This window comes from Somniosus microcephalus, unplaced genomic scaffold (genome assembly GCF_052327205.1).
Source record: "Somniosus microcephalus isolate GS21.2 unplaced genomic scaffold, FLI_Smic_1.0 unresolved_chr9, whole genome shotgun sequence".
In the NCBI taxonomy this organism is placed as follows: Eukaryota; Metazoa; Chordata; class Chondrichthyes; order Squaliformes; family Somniosidae; genus Somniosus; species Somniosus microcephalus.
In genome coordinates this window covers 25,339,550-25,359,926 of record NW_028225187.1, presented here as the reverse complement: position 1 = coordinate 25,359,926, position 20,377 = coordinate 25,339,550, and the positions used below count along the sequence as shown (strand labels likewise).

The window sequence follows — 20,377 nt, the reverse complement described above, 5'->3', positions numbered from 1 at the left end:
AAAATGGTTGGAATGAAACTAGCAATGAATAAACAACCGACTAAATTTAAACAAAGGATGATTATTTTTTATTCATTCACGGGATGTGGGCGTCGCTGGCAAAGCCAGCATTTATTGCCCATTCCTAATTGCCTTTTAGAAGGTGGTGGCGAACCACCTTCTTGAAACACTGCAATCTGTGAAGTTACATTGCTCCCACAGTGCTGTTAGGCACTGAGTTCTAGGAGTTTGACCCAGCGGTGATGAAGGAACGGCAATATACTTCCAAGTCAGGATGGTGTGTAACTTGGAGGGGCAGGTGTTCCCATGAGGGTAACATATTTTCGGAGCAGTTTGGTACAATTGAGCGGCTTGCTCGGCCATTTCAGGGGCAGTTAATGGTCAACCACATTGTCAGTGGGTCTGGAGTCACATATAGGGTAGACCAGATAAGGACAATCAATTTCCTTCCTTGAGGACATTAGTTGGGTTTTACAACAACCAGAGTGTGTCATGGTCATCATTAATGTTATCAGCTTTTTATTCCAGATTTATTGAATTAACTGAGTTTAATTTCTCCAGCTGCCAATGGTGGGATTTGAACTTATGTCTTCGGATCATTAGTCGATGTCTCTGGATTACTAGTCCAGTTATGTCACCACTAAGCTACTGCACCCATGTTTGCAATGATCTTTCAGGGAAACGAAACTACAATGTTCTTTATTATTCTGTAAACAACTGGCAACTGAATGTTGGAAATAATGGTCTGGATTTAAAATACTAATCAGGGGCTACTTTAGTGGTGTGGAGCCAATATATTCAGTTTAGCAGCGACCTTTGCAGACAGAATGATATAGATTTCAGAAATTGGGCCCAGGCTTAAAACTGGCGTCGATTGGAACTGCCGGATTCTATTTTTAATTCAAATCATTGCAAATTAAAAATGTGCGTTTTCCATTCTGCGTGAAAGATCGTCATCGCACTTTTTAAGCCCAAGTCGCAAGCAGCATATATGTCCCAATGATAGAGAATAATAGACATCGGGGTTAAAATTGCTTTTGTGCAGTGTGGGACCATAACTGGTGGACAGCGAATGTGCTGCTCGTTTCACAGTCCAAACGAATATCTTTTTGATAAGGGTGTGTGTTTCAATTGGGTCTTTCCTATAACTGATGGCCGACGCTTTACTTTGCGGAGGTACGTTAGAAATCTACCCGCATTGGTTGTGATATTTATCAGCAGCATCTTTCCCCTCTAAAGATAACTTACCTGTTTCCTTCCTGAGGCGCCACCATCGTTATCTGTAAATAAAGCAGATGCATTATAAAGGCAACAATCTGGGCACGTTGATGGACAGAATTAGATTAATCCAGCCTCATTCGGGGTCATTTTAATTTCGCCCACCCTGGCGGCAAACTGACGGGATCGGGACAATTTCTGGGTTTACACCCAATGGACTTTACTCTCCATTGTAGTAGGTGAGTTAAATTGGTTGCGATTGACAACAGGCATTTCACAAGACCAAGTCCATTTTCGGCCAGGCTGAGTTAGTTTAAATTTACACCTGCTCGTAACATCTACATGATATTTCGTAAGAAACATAAATAGGAGCAAGAGCAGGCCATTCGGCCCCTCTAATCTGCCCCGCCATTCAATAAGATCATGGCTGATCTGATCTTGCCCTCACGACACTTTCCCATCCGCTCCTCATAACCCTTGACTCCCCAGTAGCTCAAATATATGTCTATCTCCGCCTTGAATACAATCAATGAATCCGCTTCCACAGCTCACTGGGGTAGAGAATTTGAAAGATTCACAGCGCTATGAGAGAAGAATTTCCTCCTCATATCCGTTTTAAATGGGCGACCCCTTATCCTGAAACTGTGCCCCCTACTTCTAGGTTCCCCCATGAGGGGAAACATCCCCCCTGAATCTACCCTGTCAAGCTCCCTCAGAATCTTAAATGTTGCAATAAGATCACTTCTCATTCTTCCGATCTCCAATGCGTAAAAGCCCATCCTGCTCAACAGTTCTTCTTTAGACAACCCCTTCATCTCAGGAATTACCCTAGTGAACCCTCTCTGAACTAACTCCAATGCAAGTATATCCCGCCTGTAATAAGGAGACCAAAATTCGCGCAGTACTCCAGTTGTAGCAAGACTTCCCTAATTTTATGCTCCACCCCTGGCAATAAAGGCCAACATTCTATTTGCCTTCCTAATTAATTGCTGTACCTATCTTTTGTGTTTCAAGTACGATGATTCCAGATTCCTCTGTACGGCAGCATTAGGTAGCATCTCCCCATTTAAATAATGAATTGTTTCTTTTAGTTTTCTTACCCAAGTGGATAACCTTACTTTATCCCACATTGTAGCACGGTGGCATAGTGGTTAGCCCTGTTGCCTCACAGCGCCAGGGACCCGGGTTCGAATCCGGCCTCAGGCGACTGTCTGTGTGGAGTTTGCACATTCTCCCCGTGTTTGCGTGGGTTTCCTCCGGGTGTTCCGGCTTCCACCCACAGTCCAAAGATGTGCAAGTTAGGTTGATTGGCTATGATAAATTGATCCTTAGTGTTAGGGGGATTAAATACGTGGGGTTACAGGATAGGGTGGGATATGTGTTGGTGTAGGGGTTACGGGGATCGGGTGGGATATGTGACGGTGCAGGCTCGATGGGCCGAAATAGCCTCTATCTGCACTGTGGGGTTTCTGTGTACTTCATCTGCCGAATTTTTGCCCACTCACTTACCATACCTATACACCTTTGCAAACTATTTGTGTCCTCCTCACAACTTGTTTCCGACCTATCTTTGTATCATCAGCAAATTTGGCCAGGCCATCAATATAGATTGTAAAAAGTTGAGGCCCCAGCGCTGATCCCTGTGGGTCCGCACTAGTTTGTGATTGCCAACCTGAAAATGAGCCATTTATCCCGACTCTTTGTTTTCTGTTATTTAGCCAATCCACTATCCATGCTAATATATTACTCCCAACCCCCTGAGCTGTTATCTTGTGCAGTAACCTTTTTACGTATCACTTTAACGAATGCCTTCTGAAAATTCAAATACACAACATCAACTGGTTTCTCTTTATATACCCTGCTCGGTACATCCTCAAAAATCTCTAGTAAATTTGGCAACTAGGATTTCCCTTTCATAAAACCATGTTGAATCTGCTTGTTTGCATTATGATTTTCTAAATGTCCAGCTATTACTTCCTTAATAATGGATTCCAGCATTTTCCCAATGACAGATGTTAGGCTAACTGGCCAATAGGTTCATGCTTCTTGCCTCCCTAATTTCTTGAATAAGGGTGTTATATTTGCTGTTTTACAAGCCGCTGGGAATTCTCCAGAATCCAGGGAATTTTGGTAGATTACAAAAAACGCATCCAATTTCTTTGCAGCCACTTGTTTTAATACCACTGAATGTAAGCCATCAGGTCCAGGGGACTTGTCAGACTTTAGTCTCATTAGCTTGCCTCGTATTTCTTCTCTAGTGATAGTCATTGTTTTAGAAAATATACAACATTGAAAATTAGGAGCAGGAGTAGGCCATTTGTCACTTCGAGCCTGCTCCGCCATTCAATAAGATCATGGCTGATCCTGTATTTCAATACCATATTTGCGCTCTCTAGCCACACCGATTGATGCCTTTTGTGTCTAGAAATCTATCTGTCTCCTTCTTAAATATATTCAGTGACTTGGCCTCCACAGCGTTCTGTGGTAGATAATTCCACAGGTTCAGCACCCTCTGAGTGAAGAAATTTCTCCTCATCTCAGTTCTAAATGTTCTACACCGTATCCTGAGAAAGTGACCACTCGCTCTAGACCCCACAGCCAGGGGAAACATCCTCCCTGCATCCAGTCTGTCTAACCCTGTCAGAATTTGACCCGTTTCAATGAGATACCCTCTCATTCTTTTAATATCTCGTGAAGACAGCCTAGTCGGTCATATCTCTCCTCATTCAACAGTCTTACCATCCCAGGAATCAGTCTGGTGAACCCTCGCTGCACTCCCTCTATGGCAAGTATATCATTTCTTAATGTGTGTAGAACAAAACTGCACACAGTACCCCCAAGGTCTCACTAAGGCCCTGTATAACTGTAGTAAGACATCCTTGCTCCTGTACTCAAGTCATCTTGAAATGAAGTTCAACATACAATTTGCTTTCCTAACTATTTCCTGCACCTGAATGATTGCTTTCAGTGACTGGTGTACAGGGACACCCTGTTCATTCTGTACATCAACATTTCCCAATCTATCAACATTTAAATACTATTCTGCCTTTCTGTTTTTCGTACCTAAGTGGATAACTTCAGATGTATCCACGTTAAACTGCATCTACCATGTATTTGCCCACTCACTCAAATTTGCTAAATCACCTTGTAGCCTCTTTGCATCCTCCTCAAAACATTTAACCCCACCTAATCTCGTTTGTCAGCAAACTTGGAAATATTGCATTTGATACCCTCATCCAAATTATTGCTATATATTGTGAATAGATATTGTGAGCAGTAATCCAGTGGATTGGGAGCAGTTTAGGATTCAACAAAGGAGAACAAAGGGATTAATTTAGAAAGGGAAAATAGAATATGAGAGTGAGCTTTCAGGGAACATATAAACTGACTGTAAAAGCTTTTATAGATATGTGAAGAGAAAAAGATTGGTGAAGTCAAGCGTAGGTCACTTGCAGTCAGAATCAGGGGAATTTATAATCGGGAACAAAGATATGGCTGACCAATTGAATACATATTTTGGTTCTGTCTTCACAAAGGTGGACACAAAAAACCTCCCAGAAATGTTGGGGAGCATAGGGTCTGATTAATGGGAGGAACTGAAGGAATCAGTATTTGTCGGGAAATGGTGTTAGAGAAATTGTTGGGATTGAAGGCCGATAAATCCCCAGGGCCTGATAAGCGACATCCTAGGGTACTTAAGGAAGTGGCCCTAGAACTACTAGATGCATTGCTGATCATCTTCCAACATTCGATGGAATCTGGAACAGTACCCATGGATTGGAGGGCAGCTAATGTTACCCCACTATTCAAAAAAGGGGTAGAGAGAAAACGGGGAATTACAGACCGGTAAGCCTAACATCGGTAGTGGGGAAAATGCTAGAGTCCATTATAAAAGCTGTAATAGCAGAGCACTTGGAGAACAGTGACAGGATCGGACAATGTCACCATGGATTTACAAAAGGTAAATCGTGCTTGTCTAATCTAGTGGAATTTTTTGAGGATTTAACTGGTAAAATGGATAGGGGAGAACCAGTGGATGTGGTGTATTTGGACTTTCAGATGGCTTCCGATAAGGTCCCACATAAGAGATTAGCGTGTACAGTTAAGGAACATGGGATTGGGGGCAGGTATTGACTTGGATCGAGAAGTGGTTGGCAGATAAAAAGCAATGAGTTGGAATAAACGGGTCTTTTTCAGAGTTGCAGGCAGTGACTAGTGTGGTACGGCAGGGTTTTGTCCTTGGACCCCAGATATTCGTAATATATATTAATGAATTAGACAAGGGAACTAGATGTAATATCTCCAAATTTGCAGATGACACAAAACTGGGTGGGCGTGTGCACTGTGAGCAGGATGCCGAGAAACTACAGGATGATTTGGACAGGTTGGGTGATTGGGCAGAAGCATGGCAGATGCAATATAACGTGGATAAATGTGAGGTTATCCACATTGGTGTCAAAAACAGGAAGACAGATTGTTATCTGAATGGCAATAGATTGGGAGAAGGGGAAGTGCAACGAGACCTGGGTGTCCATGTGCACCAGTCGCTGAAGGTAAGCATGCAGGTGCAGCAGATGGTTAAGAAGGCAAATGGTATGTTGGCCTTCATAGCGAGAGGGTTTGAGTACAGGAACAAGGATGTCTTGCTACAGTTGTACAGGGCCTTGTTGAGACCACATCTTGAGTATTGTGTGCAATTTTGGACGCCTTATCTGAAGAAGGATATTCTTACCATGGAAGGAGTTCAGAGAAGATTCACCAGGCTGATACCTGGAATGGCAGGAATGACATATAAGGAGAGATTGGGTCGATCGTGCTTGTACTCGCTGGAGTTTAGAAGAATGAGAGGGGATCTCATTGAAACTTATAAAATTCTGGCAGGACTGGACAGACTAGATGCAGGGAGGATGTTCCCGATGGCCTGAAATCCATACCCAGGGGTCACAGTCTAAGGATAAGGGGTAGGCATTTTAGGACAGAAATGAGGAGGAATTTCTTCACCGAGAGTTCTGAACCTATGGAATTCTCTACCACAGAAGGCTGTAGAGGCCAATTCATTAAATGTATTCAAGAAAGAGTTGGATATATTTCTTAAGGCTAAAGGGATCAAGGGGTACGGGGAGAAAGCAGGGACCGGGTACTGAACTTGGACGATCAGCCATGATCACATTTGTTGTATCCGTGTGTTAATGGAGACACGGAATGCAGGAATAGGTTTCACAGCTGTTTACTGAACAAAGTCTGGAGGTGAACTAACAGATTCAAGACACTATACAGGGTTATATAGCCCGAGTGGCCATTACTGGCATTACAGTATACAGGGACTCTTAAAGGCACAAACACCACAATTCCTCGCCTTTTAGACAACCAGTACATAATATTTTAAGTAATCATTAATTAACATATTACAAGAACAATAATCTACACATTTGCTGCAGTTAATCAATTATAAGTCAGTCTCTCTGGAGGCTTCCTGACTCGGTCCAGATAACGCCTCGGTGGTGTAGTAGGTTTTGATGGTGTAGTAGGTTCTTTTGGCAAGGTCGATTCGGCTTGAATGCCAGTGTCGGGTTCATCTGGGTCCAGTATCACCGGATCGGAGGTAGATACTATGGGTATCTCTGCTTCATCATTAGGCGTATAGAGTTGTGGTGTAGGTTGTCCCTTTTCAGAGGTCTATATGATCTGTTCAGCATGGCGCCTTATTATGCTTTCTCCAATGTCCACGGTATACATCAGTGGTCCTAGTCGTGTGCAAATAGTTCCAGGCTGCCATTTCTCGGTACGGTAGTCCCGGGCCAAAACTTGTTGACCTATCTGGAACGTTCTACTTGACCTCTCATTCATGCCTTGAAATTGCCGGTTCTCCATGTCCCTTCTGATGTTTGGCTTGATCAAATCCAGCCGGCATCTTAGGCTTCTATTGAAGAGCATCATGGCGGGAGTTTGGTTTGTAACCACATGTGTTGCATTCCTGTATGCAAACAAGAAGTTATCTACCTTATGCTGAAGTTTTATGTCTTCATTACCCATGGCATTTATGGCCTTCTTGAAGGTCTGAACAAACCTTTCAGCCAATCCATTGGTGGCGGGATGGTATGGGGTGGACATGTAGTGCTTAACCACATTGTTTTTTAAGAACTTCCTGAATTCTTCGGACACAAATTGCGGTCCATTATCAGAACAGATCTGTTCAGGCAGCCCATTCCTGGCAAATATGGTCCTTAATACTGTGATGGTTTTTTCCGTGGTGGTGGAGGACATCTTTATTACCTCCGGCCACTTGGGGTGTGCATCAACCGCGATTAAGAACATTGAGTCCATAAATGGACCAGCAAAGTCGATGTGTACCCTTTGCCATGGAGATGAGGGCCACACCCATGGATGTAGAGGGGCTTGTGGTGGGGCGTTTTGGACCTTCTGGCATCCTAGGCAGCTCTTGGTCATTTCTTCGATTTCTCCATCGATACCTGGCCACGACACAAACGCTCTGGCTAGGCTCTTCATTTTCACTCCACCCAGATGCCCCTCGTGAAGCTCCTTCAGCACTTTATCCTGGAGTTTGGGTGGAATCACCACTCTGGATCCACACATCAAGGTTCCTCGGCACACTGACAGCTGTTCTCTTCTTTGCGAGAATGCTGGCAACAGTGGTTCACCATGTGCTGGCCATCCCTTCACCATTAAATCGTAGACTCGTGAGAGTGTCGGGTCATTCCTCGTTTCCTTTTCAATGGCAGAATTTGTTACTGGTAGACATTCCACTATGGTTGAGTGGAACATCTCCACTGGGTCCACTGTAAGTGCCTCTTCTACCGTTGGCAACGGTAGACGCGATAAACTGTCAGCATTCCCATGCTGTTTTGATACTTTGTATTCTATGTCATATTGGTGTGCCCCTAGGAAAAGGGACCACCTCTGTAGTCTTTGCGCTGTCATAATGGGAACACTCATTTTAGGGTTGAATATGGAGACGAGGGGTTGATGGTCAGTCAACAAGGTAAATTTGTGTCCGTGTAGGTAATGGTTGAATTTCTTCACTCCCCATACCAGGCTAAGTGCTTCCCTGTCGATCTGGGCATAGTTATGCTCAGCTGAGTTCAATGAGCGTGATGCAAAAGCTATCGGCTGCTCCGAGCCATCAGGGAATCTATGCGATAATACCGCTCCTACGCCATAAGGGGATGCACCACACGCCAGTCTGTTTGGCAGTGATGGGTTGTAATGAGCCAAAACTTCCTTGGACGTGATCAAGCCTTTGCATTTATGGAAGGCACGTTTACAGTCTTCGCTCCTATTCCAAATTACTCCCGTTTGTAGCAGTTCGTTAAGAGGCTGCAGAAGAGATGACAAATTGGCAAGGTGCTCGTTGTCGTTTTCTCCTGTTACAAGGATGTCGTCTAGGTAGCATTGAGTCCCCGGAATCCCTTAGAGGACTTGCTCCATAGCTCTTTGCCAGATAGCTGGAGCTGATGCTACTCCGAAAACCAGTCGATTGTACTGGTAGAGGCCTTTGTGTGTATTTATCGTGAGATACTTTCTAGAGGCCTCTTCAACCTCCATCTGTAGATATGCCTGAGCCAAGTCAATTTTGGTGAAACGTTTTCCTCCGGATAGTGAGGCAAAAATATCTTCAATCCTTGGAAGAGAATACTGTACCGTGTGAATGACCAGGTTTACAGTCACCTTGAAGTCCCCACAGATGCGAATTTTTCTCTGTTCTTCAGATTTATCATTATTCAACATTTTCTTCATGACCGGGATGATGGGTGTTGCCCACTCGCTCCAATCTATCTTGAATAATACGCCTGCCTTTTCCAAATTCTCCAGCTCTGCCTCGACTGCTGGACGAATTGCCTTGCCTTAAAAAACTTGGGAATTGCCGCATCTTCCACTTTTATTGAGGCGGTGATGCCTTTCAAGGTTCCTAGTTCCTGTTGAAACACTTCCTTGGTGTTGGCCAAGATGTCTTTTAATCGTTCAGGTATGACGTCATCATCAATTTTTTTCTTACTGGTCACCGTCTGTTCCTGAATGGAGTGCCAGTCTAACCGTATCTTCCTGATCCATTCACATCCCAACAGCGGTGGACCACCATCTTGCAGAATGTATAAATACAACTTCTGTATTTCCTTGCCGTTGTATACAACAGGCACCTTTATTTTCCCTTTGGGGTATACTTTCTGCCCCATATATGTTTTCAAGATAATGGATGTGTCTTTCAAAGGTATATGTGGAAATAGCCGCTCGTAATCCCGTCGACTTATGATGGTCAGAGCTGATCCTGTATCTAGCTCCATTTTAAGTGGGGACCCCGCTATCGCGAGGGTAACCCAAATGGTCTGGCAATCTTCTTTGGCAATTACATTATGTAATTTGAGACAGCTTAGTCTCTTGTTTCCGGAGTCGCTATCACTCTTCTGGTCTTTGGAGCTACTGTCCGTCATCATTTGTACTTTTCTGTACTTTTCCTTATTGATTTTATTCCTGTCCGTGGATTTTTTGTGTCCAGATCGGCATACACGTGCAATGTGTCCAATCTTTCTGCATTGCCTGCATGCTTTGTCCTTGAACCAGCAGTCCCTCTGGTCAGGGGTGGATCTGCCGCAGCAATAACATCTCGCAAAACCCTGTGTCATTTCATGGGTGCCGAATTCCTGTGGCTTTTGCTGTATCTCTGCAGCTCCTCCTGCGGCTGCTTCGTATGATACAGCCATACTGAAAGCCTTGTCCAGTGTCAAATCTTTCTCAGAAAGTAGCCTTTTCTGTGTTCCTTCACTTAGGAGTCCGCAGACGAACTTGCCTCGAAGAAAATCTGCCAGGCCTGCCCCGAATTGGCAGTGCTTTGACAGTTTCCTTAATTCGGTGAGGTAATCAGCGTTACTTTCATTCCTGTGCTGATTCCTCTTGAAGAATTTGAATCGTTCCGCTATCAACAGCGGTGTTGGGTTTAAGTGCTCCTGTAGGGTATCAACAATCTCCTTAAAATTCTTGTCCTTTGGTTTGGCTGGAGTGATTCAGTTTCGTAACAGCCCGTATGTCCTTGCGCCCATTAGATTTAGAAGTACTGATGCCTTTTTATTATCTTCTATTTCATTTGCTGCGCAATATACCTCCACTCTTTCCACATATGTGATCCAATCCTCTATATCGCTATCGAAAGTATTAATATTGCCAGCCGTAGGCATCCTGAAAAAAAATGGCGCCTCCCGCGCTTTCCTTTCTTCCCTGCAGAAAAAAAATGGTGCTTCCCGCGCTTTCCCGCCGCTGCTGCTGCTGACAACGCTTTTCTCCGCGGTTTTTATTTAAATAGGTTTTTTTTTTCAATCGGTGGAGACTCGTTCCCGCCGGACTCTCTGGGACTTTTCCCTCCCTCTGCTTGGTCCGAACGCCGAACTGCTTTGCAGCGCCAGCCGTCTCCCGATTGCTCTCCCCCTCTGTCTCTGTTTACCTCCGCCTTCACTGCTCGGCTCCGCTGCAGACCCAGCCGATGGAGCCCCAGCCCGCCGCCCAGGAAGGACCACTGCAGTACCTGCCACCAGCTTGGCCAGCCGGTGAAACCACAGCCTTTCCCTTTTCTCTTTTCTTTCTTGTTTTTCTTCGACTTTCGTCTGAGAAATCGATCTCCTTGAGGTGCTGCCGAATTGCAGAAAAGTCCGTTTCCAACTTGTCGCCACTGTTGTATCCATGTGTTAAAGGAGACACGGAATGCAGGAGTAGGTTTCACAGGTGTTTACTGAACAAAGTCTGGAGGTGAACTAACAGATACAAGACACTATACAGGCTTATATAGCCCGAGTGGCCATTACCGGCATTACAGTATACAGGGGATCTTAAAGGCACATACACCACAACATTGAATGGTGGAGCAGTCTCGAGGGGCCGAATGGCCTACTCCTGCTCCTATCTTCTATGTTTCTATGTTTCTATGAATATAGCCACTTGATTATCAATTATTATTGGGATACTTTTACCGTGAAGACCGATACAAAATATTTGTTCAAAGTCTCTGCCATTTCCCTGTTTCCCATTATTAATAACCCAGTTCCATCAACTAAGGGTCGAATGTTTACTTTAGCTATTCTCTTCCCTTTTATAAACCTGTAGAAGCTGTTACTCTCTATTTTTAATATGTTTTGCTAGTTTACTTTCATAATATATCTGCTCCCTCTTTATTCGTTTTTTTAGTCATCCGTTGCTGATTTCCAAAAAATCCCAATCCTCTGACATACCATTAGTCTTTGCAACATTTTATGCTTTTCTTTCAATTTGATACCATCCTTAACTTCCTTAGTTAGCCACGGGTGATGATCTTTCTCATAGAGTCTTTCTTTCACACTGGAAGACATATTTGCTCAGAGTTATGAAAAATCTCCTTAAATATCTGTCAATGCTTAGCTATTGTCTTATTCTTTAATCTATTTTCCCAGTCCACGTTAGCCGTCTCTGTCTTCATACCTTTGTAATTGCCTTTATTTAAGTTTAGGACACTAGTTTCAGACCCAAGTTTCTCACCCTCAAACTGAATTAGAAATTCATCATGCTCTGATCACTCTTCCCTATATGATACTTCACCATGAGATCATTAATTACTCCTGCCCCATTACATATTGCCAGATCTAAAATAACCATCTTCCTGGTTGATTCCACAAAGTATTGTTCTAAGAAACCATCCCGAATACATTCTATGAACTCGTCCTCTAGGTTAACCTTGTCAATTAGATTTGTTCAATCGATATGAATATTAAATCGCCCATGATTATCGCAGTACTTTTCTTCCAAGACCCTATTATTTCTTGATTTAAAATCTGTCCTATAATTTTGCCTCTGTTAGGAGGCCTATAGACTGCTTCCACTGGTGACTTATTTCCCTTACTCTTTCTTATCTCCGTTAAAACTAATTCTACATCTTGATTTTCTGAGCCAATATCATTTCTCACCACTGCACTGATCACATCCTTTATTATAGGAGCTGCCCCAACTCATTTTGCTTTCTGCCTATTCTTCCAAAATATCAAATACCCCTGAATATTCAGTTCCCATCCTTGGTCACCTTGCAACCCCGTCTCTGTAATGGATATCAGATCATCCCATTTATTTCTATTTGTGCCTACAACTCATCTTTCATGTTACGAATGCTGCGTGCATTGAGATAAAGTATTTTATTTATTATTTAACATTTTTACCTACTCTGAAACCATTTACAGGTGCACGTCTATCTTTGTATGTTCTGTCTCCTCCTGTCACTCTCTGGCTATCATTACCCCTATCGCTACCTTGCGCGATTACCTCCTCCTTTCTCTTTGACTTTCTAAATTCCCCTTCACCTGAACCCTCCCCCCCACTATTTAGTTTACAGTCCATGTGCCTCATTCCCACTATATCAGGCAGAGGAATATCCCAGCATTATCTAGAACTTTAATTATCATCTCACTTAGTGACAGCTGCGAACACTTGACAGAATTTACCACAATATGGTGAGTTTCTGATCGTGACCTCTGCATACACTAAATCGGCAGCAGTTCCATTATCATCTAAACAGAAACAAAAAGAGAAAATAAGACAATAAGGCGGCTTCATTAAGATGGATTAATATATACATAATAGAGAGACGATAGATATATACAGAAAGGTAGGGTGAAAGACACGTAGAGATAGATAGAAAGATACATAGATATTTGGAAGATAGTTATAAAGATAAATAGATACATAAATAGATAAATAGATGGATACATAGATGCATGGGTACACTGTTAGGTAGGTAGACAGATTGATTGCTTGATATATATTAATTGAGAGCGATAATGAATTGAGACAACCGTATTAGTATCCATAATATGAATATGGTGCATGTGATTAGAACATATCATGCCCATCAGTTTAATAACGATGATCTATAAACATTAATTGCATAGCTTTGATTTATATGTCCAAGAATGGATTATGTTTGCCAAAAGTACACGTTATATGCCTTCAACTGTATCGATCGACTTATATTAAGCATTGGTTATCGTCGTTGCAGTTTATGGCGACATTTATGTTCCAGCCAATTATCATTTTCCACACAATAGTTATCTAAAAACCAGAACAGGGGAGTTTGTGTGCAGCTTCTAAGGGGCAAGCAACCTTAGATGTGGTCCTGTGTAATGAGACAGGATTAATTAAAAATGTCCTAGGAAAGGATCCCCTTAGAATGAGTGACCATAACATGGTTGAGTTCCATATTCAATTAGAGGGTGAGAAGGTTGGATCTCAAACAAGCGTGCTGAGCTTGAATAAAGGAGACTATGAAGGTATGAGAGCGGAATTGATTAGAGTGGACAGAGAAAATAGATTATAGGGTAAAACGGTGCATGATCAGTGGTGTACATTTAAGGAGTTATTTTACAACTTCCAAAAAATATATATTCCACTGAGGAAAAAAGGGTGTAAAAGAAAAGATAGCCATCTGTGGCTAAGTAAAGTAATTAAGGATAGTATCCGACTAAAAACAAGGGCATATAAGGTAGCCAAATCTAGTGGGAGGATGGAAGATTGGGGAGTCTTTAAAAGACAGCAAAAAATAACTAAAAGATTGATTAAGAAAGGGAAGATAGATTATGAAAGTAAATTAACAAAAAATATAAAAACAGACAGTAAGAGTTTCTATAGTTATATAAAAAGAAAAAGGGTGGCTAAAGTAAATGTTGGTCCCTTAGAGGATGAGACCGGGAAATTAATGGTGGGAAACATGGAGATGGCAAAAACACTGAACAATTATTTTGTATCAGTCTTTACAGAAGAGGACACTAAGAATATCCCAACACTGGACAAACAGGGGGCTCTAGGGGGGGAGGAACTAAATACGATTAAAATCACTAAGGAAGTGGTACTTGGTAAAATAATGGGACTCAAGGCGGATCAATCCCCTGGGCCTGATGGCTTGCATTCTAGGGTCTTGAGGGAAGTAGCGGTAGGGATTGTGGATGCACTGGTAATAATTTTCCAAAACTCACTGGACTCAGCAAAGGTCCCGGCAGATTGGAAAACTGCTAATGTAACACCCTTATTTAAAAAGGGTAGCAGGCAGAAGGCTGGAAACTATAGACCAGTTAGCCTAACATCTGTGGCTGCTAAAATGTTAGAGTCCATTATTAAGGAGACAGTAACGGGACATTTGGATAAACATAATTTAATAGGACAAACTAAGCATGGTTTCATGAAGGGGAAGTCATGTTTGACAAATTTGCTGGAATTTTTTGAGGAAGTAACATACAGGGTGGATGAAGGGGAACCAGTGGACGTAGTGTATTTAGACTTCCAAAAGGCATTTGACAAGGTGCCACTCAAAAGATTATTGCTCAAGATAAAAAATCACGGGATTGGGGGTAATATTCTGGCGTGGGTGGAGGATTGGCTATCTAACAGAAAGCAGAGAGTTGGGATAAATGGTTCGTTCTCAGGTTGGCAACCAGTAACTAGTGGTGTTCCGCAGGAGTCAGTGCTGGGTCCCCAACTCTTTACAATCTATATTAACGATTTGGAGGAGGGGACCGAGTGTAACACATCAAAGTTTGCAGATGATACAAAGACGGGACGGAAAGTAGTGAGTGAGGAGGACATAAAAAAACCGGAAAGGGACATAGACAGGCTATGTAAGTGGGCAGAGATTTGGCAGATGGAATACAATACTGGAAAGTGTGAGGTTATGCACTTTGGCAGGAAAAATCATAGAGCACGTTATTATCTTAATGGCAAGAAACTGGAAAGTACTGTAGTACAAAGGGATCTGGGGGTCCTGGTGCACGAAACTCAAAAAGTTAGTATGCAGGTGCAGCAAGTGATCAAGAAGGCCAATGGAATGTTGGGTTTTATTGCTAGGGGGATGGAATATAAAAACAGGGAGGTATTGCTGCAGTTGTACAAGGTATTGGTGAGACCGCACCTGGAATATTGCGTACAGTTTTGGTGTCCATACTTAAGAAAAGACATACTTGCTCTCGAGTCAGTACAAAGAAGGTTCACTCGGTTAATCCCGGGGATGAGGGGGTGGTCATATGAGGAGAGGTTGAGTAGATTGGGACTCTACTCATTGGAGTTCAGAAGAATGAGAGGTGAACTTATTGAAACATATAAGATTGTGAAGGGGCTTGATCGGGTGGATGCAGTGAGGATGTTCCCAATGATGGGTGAAACTGCAACTAGGGGGCATAATCTTAAAATAAGGGGCTGCTCATTCAAAACTGAGATGAGGAGAAACTTCTTCACTCAGAGGGTGGTAGGTTTGTGGAATTTGCTGCCCCAGAAAGCTGTGGAAGCTACATCATTAAATAAATTTAAAGCAGAAATAGATAGTTTCCTAGAAGTAAAGGGAATTAAGGGTTACGGGGAGCGGGCAGGAAATTGGACATGAGTCTAGGTTCGGAATGGTCATGGCACTTTGGGTAGTGGAGTGGGCCCAGGGGCCGTGTAGCCTTGTTCTGCTCCTACTGTGTTCTAATTCTGTGTTAGATTTCAGGAGATGGTATTATTCCTGTTCCTGTCTGGGGTGGAGATTGCCTTTACAGAAGGTAAGTACTGTTGAAAATATAGGGACAGAGTGATCTCCTGGAAGAATTTCGATCGCCTAGATGGGTCGGAGAGGAATTTCCCAGATTTTTTTCTCCCAAATTGGCCTTTGGGTCTTTATCTGGTTTTCCGTCTCTCCCGGGAGATCACATGGTTTCGGGTGGATGCACAGTGTTAGAAGATTTGAGGTTAGGATCAGATCAGCCATGATCTTATTGAATGGTGGAGCAGGCTCGAGGGGCCGATTGGCCTACTCCTGCTCCTATTTCTTATGTTCTTATGATCTTATACTACGCCCGAGAGATGGAACTTACAATGTGCCTACAGTGATTTTGTCATTTACCAATACTGGTATTGTGGTGCCAGTCCTATAATGCATCAATCGATTCAGACACTTCCCAGGTAACTTCTCAATCAGTCTGAAGACAGTTGCTACCCTCACAGTTGTTATCAAGCCCTATGAGATATACAAATCCCTCCAGCCAAGTAACACACCGAATCCTTACCTTCCATGGGATTCGTGTCTTGTACTGCACTGTAGGTTACCTGATCAGAACTAGACGCTGCAGAGAGAGAAAGAGGAAACTGCACTCAATGACATAGTTAATCAGGGAAGCACTTAGATACCAGACCCATCCTACAATTCCTGATTGGAAATTTACTGCTGTGGTCACTGGTTTTAAAATCAAACAACTAATTATCCTGATCAATACAAGCTGATCCACAGTCCCGTGAGCAAAGTCACGAATGTAGTGTATATACCTTTAAGAGAGAACTATTTTACATCTCCTGTATACTGTAGTACCGGCAGTGACCACACCTGTATGGAAGCCTTGAGCATGCCTCTGTACCCCCAGTCTTGAGACTACCCTACTCCAGTAAACACCTGTTGATTGTTAAGTTACAGCATCCGTGTAGTTACTTGAAAACATCATACTCTCAGAATGACGGATCTAACAGTGGCGATGAGTGTCGATTCGAATCTACCTGCAACTCTGCATTTCCCTTCAAGGATTCGCTCCGGGAGGGCGGTGGAAGAAAGTCGAGGCCAGAAGCACGTGCGTCGACCACGAGCAACCGCCCAGTCGTCTGGCAGAGAGTGAACATCGCAGGGGAGGCTGTTGAGAGCCGGGCTTGGTTCCCCAGCCAAGACGATCCAGCAACAGACTGACAACAGGTACAGCACAGACACTTCCTGGACAGCGGCGGCTGGAGCTGACCGACGGCAGAGAAAAAGCCGAGCAGCGTCGACGGGGTAAGAGAGAGGGTGAAGTGCACAGGGTGCAGCCGGGGGTTGAAAACCGCGCAGCGTCGAGGAAAAACAAAACGGAGATAAAGAGGGTAAAGCAGCAGCCGGGTTCAGGACTGAGCGGCGGAAACGGGGAAGGCGCACAGAAAAAAAAAATGCGCAGAGCACAGCCAGGGTTCAAGGGCTGAACAGTGTCCGCGGGGAGAGGAAGGGAGAGTGCGGGAGATACCATTGAGCCACGGAGAAGAAGGAAGAGCGCGGGAGATGCCATTTTTAGAAGCCGCAGCGGAGAAGAAGGGCGAGCGCGGGAAGAAAGGGAAGCGTGGGAGGCGCCATTTTGTGCCAGCGGAGTAGAAGGGAGAGCGCAGGAGACGCCATTGTTGCCAGTTAAATCACACCCAGGAATGCTGAAGAGTGGCAGTATCTCTACGTTTGACAATGAAGTCGAAGATTGGGCGACAAATGTGGAATGTATTGAGGTGTACTGCAGGGTGAGTGAAGTACCAAATGCTAGGACAGCACTGGTTTTGTTAAATTCCATTGGTGCAAATACTTATGGCTTACTGCGAAACCTAATAACCCCAGAGAAGCCCGTGAATAAGAATTTTGAAAGCATAGGAGAAATCCTACAGGACCACTTAAACCCCACACCGCTGCTGATAGCAGAAAGATTTAAGTTCCACAAAAGGAACTAGCATAAAGATGAAAGTAATGCTGAGTACTTAACGGAACTGCGCAAGCTATCGAAACACTGCCTGTTTGGAGTGGGAATAGCAGACACGTTAAGGGACAAGTTTGTGTGTGGGCTTCAAAGTGAAGGAACCCAGAAACGGCTTCTATCAGAAAAGGATCTTACACTGGACAAGGCTTTCAGCATGGCAGTATCACACGAAGCAGCCGCAAGGGGCACTGCAGAGATACAATGGAGACCACAAGAATATGGCACCATTGAAATGTCATATGGAACGGGGAAGTGTTATCGCTGTGGCAGAACAACACATGACCAGAAGGATTGTTGGTTCAAGGACCAAGTGTGCAGACAGTGTGGAAAAGCAGGACACATAGCAAGAGTCTGCAGGTCAGGGAAGGAAACCAACAGCAAGAAATCTCCACAGGAGAAGTATAAAAAGGTACATACGGTGATGGCCAGTATTTCAGACGAACAGAAAAGTGATAGAGACTCCGGAAGCAAGGAGCTGGGTATCTGAAACTACATAAGGTAACCAAAATGGAGGATCACCAGACTGTTTGGGTCACACTCAAGATAGACGGAGTCCAAGTGAAAATGGAATTGGACACAGGATCAGCCCTAACAGTCATAAACCAAGGGGCTACAAGCGGCTATTTTCACACATACCCTTGAAAGCTACAGAGGTTGTCTTGAAGACGTACACGGGGCAAAAAGTCTACCCCAAAGGAAAAATAATGGTGAAAGTGATATACAAAGGCCAGGAAGTACCTAAAATGGACCTATATGTATTGCCAGATGGACAACCACCACTACTAGGACGTGAATGGATCCGGAAGATACCATTAGATTGGCATTCCATACAGGTACTGAAGGTTGAGGCCAAAAAGGATGACAACATCACACCTGGACGACTGTCAAAAATGATAACTGAAGCAAAAGAAGTGTTCCAGGAGGGACTCGGAACACTAAAAGACATAACAGCAACGATTAAAATAGAGGAAAATGAAAGCCCAAAGTTTCTTAAGGCCAGACCAGTGCCTTATGCGATCAGACCAGCCGCCGAAGCAGAGCTGGAAGGGTTGGAACGTTCAGGAGTACTGTCCAAAGTAGACTGGAGTGAGTGGGCTACACCCATCGTTCCTGTAATGAAGAGGTCGTTGAGTAATATGCCTTGGGAACCAAAGAAGGTCCGCATCTGTGGGGATTTTAAGATGACAGTGAACTCAGTCCTTCACACGGTGCAATATCCGCTTCCACGAATTCAGGATATTATCGCCTCGCTATCTGGAGGTAAATGCTTCACCAAAATTGATCTAGCCCAGGCATACTTGCAAATGGAGGTAGAAGAATCCTCGAAACAATACCTCACGATCAACACTCATAAAGTTCCCTACCAATACAACCGGCTGGTGTTCGGAGTAGCATCGGCTCTGGCTATTTGGCAAAGGGCGATGGATCAAGTCCTGCAAGGGATTCCAGGGACCCAGTGTTATTTCGACGACATCCTGGTCACGGGCGAAAATGACAGTGATCACCTCACCAACCTGGAGAAGGTGCTCACTAGATTAAAGTAATATGGGCTACGAGCTAATCGCCACAAGTGCGAGTTTTTCCAGAAGCAGATCTCGTATTGTGGCCACGTTATCGATGAAGAGGGGTTACATAAGTCCCCTGAAAAGATTCCGGCAGTAGTCAAGGCTCCAGCACCGGAAAATGTGTCACAACTGAGGTCGTTCCTCGGGCTGGTAAACTACTACCATAAGTTCTTGCCAAATATGTCGACAGTATTACACCCACTGAACACACTACTGCAAACAGGGGTACCATGGAAGTGGGATGACGAAAGTAAACGAGCTTTCCAGAAGTGCAAAGAATTGATCACATCAAAAGAGGTGTTGGCCCATTTGAACCCAGCACTACCAATTCGTTTGGCATGTGATGCATCACCCTACGGTATTGGAGCGGTTCTGTCGCACACATTTCCAGATGGGTTGGAGAGGCCAGTAGCCTTTGCGTCTCAGTCACTAACCTCAGCCGAGCGCAACTATGCCCAGATTGACAGGGAGGCCCTCAGCCTAGCATGGGGAGTTAAAAAATTCAACCACTATCTGCATGGGCAGAAGTGCACCTTGCTGACTGACCACCAACCACTTGTCTCCATCTTTAATCCAAAGAAGGGCGTTCCGGTGATGAGCTGCACAATGGTTACAAAGATGGTCCATTTTCTAGGGGCGAACGAATATGAAATAGAATATAAAGGCACGAAACAGCATGGAAACGCCGATGGGCTATCAAGCTTGCCACTGCCTACTGTGGAGGAAGCACCAGCAGTGGACCCTATCGAGATATTTTATTCATCAATAATTGAACGATTGCCAGTAACTAACACGGATATAGAGAAGGAGACCCGCAATGATCCAACACTTTCTCGGGTATATGATTTGACTGTGAGGGGATGGAAAACACATGGCGACTCATTGTTGCCAGCATTCTCATCCAGAAGAGAACAGCTGTCAGTATGCCAGGGGAGAGTGATGTGTGGATCCCGAGTGGTGATTCCACCCAAGTTAAGGGAGAGAGTGCTAAATGAGCTTCATGAAGGTCATTTGGGAGGGGTGAAAATGAAAAGCCTTGCTAGGGATTATGTGTGGTGGCCGGGGATCGATCAACAA

General features: G+C 44.0%; 1 protein-coding gene across 1 annotated transcript in view; it reads right to left on the bottom strand.

Moving 5' to 3' along the window:
- The window catches only part of LOC147084951 (Fc receptor-like protein 3), a 49,368-nt gene that overhangs the window by 2,773 nt on the left and 26,218 nt on the right, over positions 1 to 20,377 (bottom strand). Inside the window, exons 10-12 of the mRNA XM_085979384.1 lie at positions 16,272 to 16,328; positions 12,687 to 12,752; positions 1,249 to 1,280 (exon numbers count right to left, since the gene is read on the bottom strand). Of these exons, the coding sequence (XP_085835510.1) occupies positions 1,249 to 1,280; positions 12,687 to 12,752; positions 16,272 to 16,328 (155 nt within the window). The remainder of the gene's footprint in view (positions 1 to 1,248; positions 1,281 to 12,686; positions 12,753 to 16,271; positions 16,329 to 20,377) is intronic.